The sequence below is a fragment of the Gekko japonicus genome, unplaced genomic scaffold, assembly GCF_001447785.1.
Source record: "Gekko japonicus isolate JY-2015 unplaced genomic scaffold, Gekko_japonicus_V1.1 scaffold775, whole genome shotgun sequence".
Lineage (NCBI taxonomy): Eukaryota > Metazoa > Chordata > Lepidosauria > Squamata > Gekkonidae > Gekko > Gekko japonicus.
Window position 1 is genome coordinate 518,799 of NW_015168673.1, and position 9,883 is coordinate 528,681.

The 9,883-nt window shown below is 46.3% G+C and overlaps 1 protein-coding gene across 2 annotated transcripts in view; it reads left to right on the forward strand.

The window, feature by feature from the left end:
• TPRKB (TP53RK binding protein) overlaps window positions 1-2,446 on the forward strand; it is an 8,054-nt gene extending 5,608 nt beyond the window's left edge. The window contains exons 4-5 of one of the 2 annotated variants that reach the window (XM_015415358.1): window positions 1,337-1,513; window positions 2,132-2,446. In XM_015415358.1, the coding sequence (XP_015270844.1) occupies window positions 1,337-1,513; window positions 2,132-2,218 (264 nt within the window). In that variant the 3' untranslated portion in view covers window positions 2,219-2,446. The remainder of the gene's footprint in view (window positions 1-1,336; window positions 1,514-2,131) is intronic. The other variant, XM_015415359.1, reaches the window with a different exon arrangement.
• The last annotated feature ends 7,437 nt before the right edge of the window (window positions 2,447-9,883 follow it).

Here is a 9,883-nt window from a genome sequence, read left to right on the forward strand (position 1 = left end):
GATGCTTCCTCTGGATCTTGAAAAGTCACACTGCTGGGGCAGTCTTGGTGATTCTGGGGTCCTGAGCAGTCGTCCAGGATAGGATCCCCAAATCACTGTCACCTCTGCAGGGCCAGGCAAGAGACGGCCCTCACCCCATGTGAGGTGGGCAGGAGCTGCCACCAGAAGCCAGCTGACCAAGCCTTGGATGGGGTGGCTGCAGTGGTGGCAGGAGCCAGCTCTTCTTCTTTCCTCCCTTGGTTGGGGGGGGGGCATTGGCAATTGCCCCCTGTGCACTGCCTCTTGTATGGAGCCTTACATTTTCACTTTACCTATTCAGAAATTGCTTCAGATTGTCCCATTTGCTCTGACAGGAGTCCCTGCTGCAGCCTTACTCCAGCAGGAGAAGGGAAGTGTGCTGGGCCCTCTGTGCTGTGGTGCTCCAAGGCTTGAGGGAAGACAGTCTGTTGTGACAGGCTCTCTAGAACACTGCCTGTGCAGGTTGTGGTGCACCACGTTAAATACAGATCTCCAGCCATCATCTTGTGGGCCATAATGTGCTTCTCAACAACCTCCTTCCCTGTTTTTGCAGTCTTGGGTAGGCACAGAAAGGGAAATGGTCCCTGGTGAGTTGCCTTTGGCTTAGTGCACCACAAGTTGGCCAGGTCTACATGACACCTATGGGCATAGGGCATATCTGCCTTTCTCTGAACCTTTTGCAGTGGTATCAGGCCAGCAACCAGTCAGGGGGTCTCAAGTACAACTAGCTTCTTGACTTGCCGCCTGTTTCAGGTTTAAAAAATACACCATTGTAGAACAAAAATCAGCTTGGATCTTCATATGTAATGAATGTGTTGACAGATGATTATGGAGGTGGCATCACTGTCTGAAACCTGCTTATGTAGCACACATTTCAACACCTGCCCATCTACTCATTGGCAAAGATGAAAATCAGGAACACGAGTTAGGAGACAGGAATGGGGGAAACTAAAATGGCTGAGAATTAAATTATCTCTGATAAGGGATTCCTGTGGTATTCATCATTGGATACAACATCAAGTAGTATTTTAATGCTCTAAATTAATGCTTTTGAATGTTTTACTGAAAATAATGGAGGGCGGCTCTCACAGTTCAGACTTTTCAATGCACTGAGAAATGGGGAGGTGGGCCCATGATACGATAATACAGCTATACAGGTTTGGGTCTGGCCTGTGCCTGCACGGGAGGCCATCTGGGAATCCTGCTTATGACTCATTGAAGGAAGAAAAGTGGAATGTATAAATATAATTTTGAAAACCTATTTCTACTTGGGAGTAAGTACAATGAGGCAAATTTTGCATTCTTTCACTTACATTAGATTTCAGATGCCTTGAAAAGGTTTGGCATTTCGGACAGTGACTCTGCAGTCATCATCGTTCTGGTGGAAGACCAAGAGAAAAGGGTGAATCTGGAAAACATAATAAGTCAAGTGGATGGCCAGCAAGCTCCTTTGGCAGATCTCCCCCAGATAACAGACATATCAAAAATCAAAAAGGTTTGTACAAGCTTGTCAAGAAGGGAGGGTGGAGATCAGGCAAAAGAGATTGGTTTGCTCTGTTTTTAGCTACTTGGATACGGGCCAAAGGAAAGGTCTGGAAAGAACAGCTGCTGCAGAGGGCTGCTGACTCTGAGAGGCTATTGGGAGGCCAGTACAGGAGGCTGCAAGAAAACCTACCCAAGTCCTTTTAAGCCAGCATGGTATAGTGGTTAGAATCTCACACTAGGATCTGGAAGACCCAGGATGGAATTATCCCTCTGCTATGGGAGCTTATTGGATAACCTTTGGCCAATCACATGCTCTCAGCCTAACGTACAAGGTTGCTTGAGGGTAAAATAAAGTTGACAAGACCAGTGTAAGCTATTTAGGGGTCCCCGTTGGAGAGAGAGGCAGATTCTAAATGAGGTAAATAAATATGTCAGCACAACAGATGCATTTGATTAAATTTTTTGCATTTGCTGTTTTCCAGTGGAAACATTTTCAGCTTTGACCAAAAAAATATTTTAATGTAATTATTACACATTAATCGCTAATTCAACCTGGAAGACATTGTGGACACCATTTTCAGAACTGCATAGTACTCAAGAAAGTCACCATTCCATTTTCCTTTTTCAGATATACAAGCTCACGCCACAGGAAGAAAAAATAGGAACACTACTGGATGGCATCATTTGTAGAATGGCAACAAAAGATGTTTCATGAAAAAAATATAATTGCATCAAAATAACTGTAACCCATTTCTGAAATGGTGATTTATTTTAACTCTTTTGTATTTGGCTAATTATTTTGTATTTGACTTGTATACATAAGGCAATAAAGTGCTCTGAATTGTATTTTATTTTCGTTAAAAGCAGAAGCTGACAGAAATCTATTGTAGGAACATGGAAGTAATGCTATTGGGTACTGTGAAATGCTTTTAAATAAAGCATTTTAATATCTTCTTTTTTTTTTTACTTTTAACATAAGGTACCATTTTATGTAATCTATGCATCTATGTTTATTTGCATCTATGGCACCAGTCGCTGTGGAACTTGCACCATGACTTACAAGGACCAAATACAACATTCTAAGACTGAAGACTAACCAAACTAGTGGCTTTAACTTTGCTGGGGATCTACTTGATTTGTTTAAAGTTGACATTGGACTGTTGAAATTTTTCTCGTAAAAACTATGTTGGGCTTTTTCCCCTCTGGTGTTTATTCAGAAGGCTGCTGTGAACTTTTTCACAGTGTTTGCGAGAGGAGAAGTACATGAAGAGGAACTTGGTGAACATTGTTCTGTTCTACACTTAAGAGTGGGAGTGGTGTACATCTCAGTGTGTGGATCGTGGACAGTATCTTTGGTTCTTCGGGGCTTTTTGAGGACCTGAGAACAAGGAGGTCCCCATATAATATAGAATTTCAGGAGAAAGTTTACCACTGCTGCTTAAGCTCCTGTGTGAAGTTCTTTTCTAAAGTAAACCACAGTCGTGAAGTGTAATTGGCAGCTCCTTTGCAATGACATCAGCAAAGCAAACTGGAGCTCTCCTAGCACTTAAAACTGTACATAGTTCCGGTAGTTTGGCTAATGGGAGAAAGGAAGCAAATCATAATTCTAGGAAGTTAGGTTTTTGTGCGATCTGGAAGACAGCTGCATGCACCAAAACCCACGTGCTTGTATGAATCGCAGAAAGAAAGTTCTCCAGGTATGTTTTGTTTGAAGGAGTCATAGAATCATAGAGCTGATGGTTTCAACCCATCTGCTGCAAGTCTGGGCCCATCCATCCAGATTCATCAGCACTACACTGAGTCCCAAGCTGAAAACATGCCCCAGACCTCCTGATGGCACTTGGTATTTTTGGCCACTGTGTGACAGTGTTGGACTGGATCGGCCATTGGCCTGATCCAACAATGGCTTCTCTTATGTTCTTAAAGTGCCAAGCCATATGACTCAAGAAAGAGCTAAAAAACCCAATACATTATCCATGATGACCTGGAGGAAAATTTCCAGTGGCAAAATGGTAGTGTCAGACATTCGGATGATTTCTGAAAGAGTTTTGCTTTTACTTGGAGGAAATGAAATTGCATCAGTAAATAAGTCATAGCAACAACACAAGACGTCTATTAAAATAAAAGCAAGACATTTTCACAGAAGAAATGAAAATGCACAATCATTTAAAACTAAAGTAATACATCTTACAGTCCAATGGCTAATGACCCAGAGTGGAGCAGTGATTGTGTAGGGCAACTGTGCTTAGATCAGTGTGCCTCATCATTTTTATGACAGCGGCAGCAACTCTTCGTGTTCAGTAACAAATTAATTTATCCATATTTTCCAGTGGCAATACTAGTTTATTATGATCTGATCTTCCTGGAAAATGAGATCTAAAGGTCCTGAGAAGGTTTTGCATTCAGTCTCAATTTCAGGTATCAGAATGTGACATGGGACTAGGATGGACATGAACCAGGAAAATGTGGTTCGTGGTGTGTGTGGTTCACAAACCACAGACCATCACAAACTTCTTTGTACTAGATGAGCTGGTTTGGTTTGTGACATGGTAGAACGCCCCCTCTCCCAGGTGTGCTAGAGACACCAAATTTGCAGGGGTTCTCTGGCTGACTTGGCCACTGTGTGATACAGATTGTTGAACAGGATGGGCCATTGGCCTGATCCAACATGGCTTCTCTTGTGTTCTTATGACTCTCATCTACCTGCGACAGGTTCAGAGGTGTATAGAACAGATCCTGTGCAAGTTAGATACACCAAACCCACTGCATGTCCCAAGTGACTCCTCTACCTGTCCTCCAAGTTTGGTGAGGATTGGATTTATGGGGTCCAAGTTATGGCCCCCCAAAGAAGGTGCCCCATCCTACATTGTTTCCTAGGGACTAAGGTCAAATCAGAGAATCAGTAGAAACTGAAGGTGGGGAGGGGATTTTTGCAAGCCCAACAGAACCAGTCCCACTGTGGCACTGTAAACCCAAAAAATTAAAGTCAAGCCAGGAAAGTGCTTTTGTGGGAAATGTCAAGCATAGCTCCAAAAGTGTATAACTGAAGTACTGAAGTAACCCCTCCAAGCTACACACCAAACACACATGGAATCTCTCCTGCTCCTCTCCAACTTGGGGGCGGATTACATTTCTGGGGTCCCAGTTACGGACTCCCAAAAGGTTTACCCAGTGCTCTCTGGAGAAGACAGCTCCAGTTACAGGAATCTATGGAATGGCTCAGGAACAAGCCAGTGACACCAAACTCACAGGGAAATTTAATCTGGGCAGGATCCCCCCCACCCGGGGCCGGCTCCCCCCCCCCCCAGACACTGGAAGCAAGGCAAGATCCCCCCCCCATGCTTGCAGCCCCTCCCCAAGTCTCCAAAGCCAGGTTCTGAAGGACAGAAAGGCAGACATCACCAGAGTTACGCCACGACAGCTTGGTGGGCACCCCAGCCCCACCAGACCAGCGGAAATAATAGTTTTCCATTTAAAGTGATTAGTGATGCAACAACAGGCAGACATCACAAGAGATGTCCGATGGACTCCCCAAAGTTACCCCACGACAGTTTGGAGAGCAGGGCACGCCAGCCCCACTGGACCAATGGAAACTGGAGTTTTCCACTTAAAGTACTTAGTGATGCCAGCCATGACAGAAAGGCAGACATCTGGCAGGATGGCCTCACTGAAGTAACCCCATGACAGCTTGGCGGGCAGGGCACCCCAGCCCCACTAAACCAGTGGAAATCAGATCTTTCCATCTAAAGTGAGTAGTGATGCCAGCCACAACAGAAAGGCAGGCATCTGATGTGACAGGGGCTCCCTGACGTAACCCCATGACAGCTTGGTAGGCAGGTCATCCCAGCCCCACCAGACCAGTGAAAAGCAGATTTTTCCACTGAAAGTGGTCGTGAGGTAGGTGTTGTGTTATGAGGTAGATGTTTTTGTTTCGTGAGGTAGGTGTTGGGTGAGGGAGCCCACCGCTATCTGGCAGAGGTAACCATCCTCCCACCCAAGCACCAAGGGCACAAGCTGCATGCCAGATAACCCAGAGAGGAGGAGGAGGAATGGGGGCACACACGGGGACAACCGGAGGCCTGGATCTTGCCCTGTAAGGTCCAGAGAGGGGTAGCCCAGCCGGAGAAGGCTGACCTTCAGGAAGTGTAATGTATCGAGTCCAGACATGTTCGCTCCAAGAGACAATGGATTATGCGGATCCTAGCCCGCTCCAATCAGGGGGCTAGGTTCCTGGCCAAGAAGCCAATGGGACTCTCGGCTACTGTAAATAACCTATTGGGAAGTGGGGGGGTGTTTTGGGTGGTGGTTTCTGTGGGAATATAAGCCGGCCTGTGAGCCAGCCAAAGCTGTCTTGTTCCTGATCGAATAAAATATGCTTTGCTGAAATCACTCTCCGTCTGCGTACTTTTCAGGAAGGCCAACTCATCCACCCTAGCCAAATCCAGGCAGGAACTGTGGGGACTGAGAATATCTCTCAGGTGAGAGAACACCCGCTCACTTTGGACCCTGTTGGGAGGGCAGGAGAGGAGACTCATGGTCACACAAGAGAGGTCAGGCCAGGTGGCAGCCTTGTGTGACCGGTACTCCAGGAGATTGGTGGAGGCGGGCTCAGGGGATTCGGCAAAGTACTCCCTCACCATCACCTCTGCCGAATCTTCCACCATTGCTCGCCTGGCCTCCCCACCACTGCTGGCCTCCCAGTTCACCACTGACAACCAGTAGCAAGGCTTCTCTCTGGTTGGGCTCTTTGAGGCAGAGGTGCTGGGATGCGGCTCCTTTTCCTCTCTCCAGCCTCTTCCACCCACTGTTCCCTCTGCCCACGTCTGCTGGCCTGCAGCCTCCGCACTTCTTTGCAGAGCTCATGCTTCAATTGCAAGAGCTCTGCATTCCAGGAAACAACGCTGCCTTTTATCTGGGGTCACAGATACAGGCCAGCCTGTACTCCCCGTCCTTGCCGAGAGGATGCCCCCTGGTGGTGATGCCCACCTGCAACCTCGGTTGCAGTTTGGTGTAGTGGTTAAGTGCGCGGACTCTAATCTGGGAGAACCGGGTTTGATTCCCCACTCCTCCACTTGCACCTGGCTGGATGACCTTGGGCAAGCCGTAGTTCTGATAAGAGCTGTTCTTGAAAAAGAGCCGTTTCTGTCAAGAGCTCTCTCAGCCCCACCTACCTCACAGGGTGTCTGTTGTGGGGAAGGGAAGGGAAAGGAGTTTGTAAGCCGCTCTGAGACACCTTTGGGTAGTGAAGGGCGGGGTATAAATCCAATCTCTTCTTCTTCTTCTCTCTGTCAAGGCCCTGACCCATGGGAGAACAGGTATCCCCTCGGGGCCTGGCTGCAGTGTGGAGGCCAGCGCCCCGTCCAGCCCTTGAATCAGGGGGATGACTTGCCTCAGTCTGGCCGTATGGACACGGAACACATCGGTGGTGTCCTGGAAGGGCTTGAGGACACGCACCATTTGGGAGAAGGTCAACCAGTCATTGGAGCTGATGCTGAGCTCCTCTTCCCTCTGCAGGATGGTCATGGAGGAGATGACATCCTGCACTGGGCTCCTCTGCTCCATCAAACATGCAATCATGGCGTAGGTGGAGTTCCAACAGGTGGGTAAGTCCAGGATGAGCTGGTAGTCAGGCTCATCCTGCTCCCTCTGCCTCTCACACAGCAGATGGGCCGACTTGATGCTGTGTGAGAAATGGGCAGCCAGGCGCCAGCAGATCCCCAGCAAGGCCTGCATCCCAGGTGGCCTTGACAGTGATCTCGAGCCTCAGAGCATCCTTCACCACCAGGTGAAGCATGTGCTCCAGGAGGAGGAGGAGATTGGATTTATACCCCACCCTTCACTCAGTCTCAGAGCGGCTTACAAACTCCTTTCCCTTCCTCTCCCCATAACAGACACCCTGTGAGGTAGGTGGGGCTGAGAGAGCTCTGGCAGAAACTGCCCTTTTTCAAGAACAGCTGTGCCAGAACTATGGCTTGCCCAAGGTCATCCAGCAGCTGCACGTGGAGGAATGGGAAATCAAACCCGGTTCTCCCAGATTAGAGTCCACGCACTTAACCACTACACCAAACTGAGGTGCACAGCCTTCACTGCCAGCATGTTGGCACTGGCATCCGTGACCATGTAGCCATGGACAATGTTGCCGCCACCCACCCACTCCCTCAGGCTACTCTGTATCATGGCAGTGATGTTTTGTGCCATGTAGTCTCCCTGTTGCCTTGGAGGTTAATTGAGCAAAGGTTAATTGACAGGTTAATTAACAGGGTAATTGAGCAAAGACAGTCTGTCTGGAAAATGTAATCATTTATGAATCACCATGAAAGCACCAAATTTTGTGAAATGTTTGTGCTGGGCACCCTTCCATGAACATCACTTCATGAACCACGAACTGGCCAAAATTCATGACAAACTTTAGTGAGCTGGTTTGTGCCAATCCCTACATGGGACAAAAAAATTATATTGAAGAATCTCATGCCACTTGGTCCCTGCATGTTCCTGTTTCTAATATTTCTTAAATCAGTTCATTTAGCTAAATAGCTGGTTGTACATATGTCTCACCTTAAAATTATGTCACTTGCTTTTTCTAGTTTTAAGCTCCTTTTGCAAAACTTGCGATGCCATCATAAACCGTTAAACCCTTCTTCAAGGGTTAGACTTAGAAGGGTATAACTCTTGCTTAGGATAGCACTGTAAGAGAAGAATTGCTGAATATTAAAATTCTTGCAGATGAGGATCCAGTGCTAAAGATTATGGTAACTGCATGGTTTTCCTTTGAAAGAGCTTAGCAGAAACAGCAACACCAATTTCTGTGTTGTTTTTATAGACTGCTTTTCAGTACAGGCTGCCTTTTCAAAAGTAAAGGGTGAGAGAGATGTGTTAGGATAATGTGTAGTGCTCAAAGAGGAAAGGGTCTGAAGCTTCTGAAACAACACAGAACCACCTTGGTAGTATTATTATCATGGAAAATTAAAGGTTTGTTTTCATTGCCTAACAAATCAAATGACACATGGAATATATCATCCAACTTGCTGGCTGAAATACAGACACTATTTTTGGTCGTTTGGCCTAACGGCAAGCAGGTACATTTAAATCCTATCCTTTTTTGAACATGTGTGAAAAATCGTTTGAGTCCACTTAGCATAAACAGAAGAGCTCGTAAAACGGTCACTGCCTAACGCACAACTGGAACTCACGTTTTTCATTTTCGTCAGCGGTGCCTCTAGAAGTGAAAAGAACAAACAGCATCTTGGCATTGCTGTGAATAGTTTTGTTAACTCTTTCATCGAGTAATGCCAAGCTACATTTCTTTCATGCCTTTTTATCTGTGAACATTTCGACGGTCTTACTGGAATAGTAGGCCAAGAGTTTTCAAATTTCCCTACCTTCAAGAGAATGTGGTTTGCATGAATTCATCTGCCATTTAACCTCACCGACAAAAGCGTACAATCCTGACACATTCTAGGGCATGCACTTAAGTTAGTGTTAGAGAGGGGTTCATATCAGGAATGTAGCCTGGACAGTCAGCACTGTGTCTGTACTGCACTTGGGCAAGGTAGCAATTGGGCAAGCTGTCTGCCAGGGAATCTGACATGACTAATCTTGGGGAAACTTCCAATGCCCTTTTGAATTCTGTGGAACACAGTTTATTAATCCTGAGCTAAGATCAATAATAATATATGCTCAAATAGCTTGGTTGAATAAGTCTTTAATGCACTTTATTTCTTGGGTGTTTTTTCCCCCCACTAAGAGATAACATGAGGCTGGAGCATGTGTATATTGTCCTTTTCCAACAAGAATATGGAGTCAATTATCTTCTTTAAAGAGGAGCATATGTCCACTCTGGGAGGGAAGGTGGTATGATATAGCCTGATCTTGTCAGATCTTGGAAGCTAAGCCGGGTCGATACTGGGATGTGAGACATCTAAGCAAGACTCGGCCAAGGAAGGCAATGGCAAACCACCTTTGCTTAATCACTTGCCTTGAAAACCCTATGGGGCTGCCATAAGTTGGTTACGACTTGAGGGCACTTTACATGCACATGTCCGCTCCACAAAAGAGCAGCTTTTGCTCACCTTTCTCCTGGTGTGATGCCTCTTCTTGAGAAAACTGAGCAAGTGAGGATGTCTTCAGTGAGCTTTACAGCTCCTTGTGGGAGAAACACTGCTCTTTTGTGCTTAAATCATTGGTTGTTTTAATGCTCAGTTATATTATGTGTTGATATGTTGTGACCCGCCCTGAGTTTGTTTATGGGGGAGGGCAGGATATAAATAAAATTCAATAAATAAGTAACAATGGGAACTGGTGTGGCTGAGAAATGAACTGTTCAGATCACATATCTGGCTCAAACTCACCCAGTGGCTTTAAGCAAGTCATGGCTTCTCTT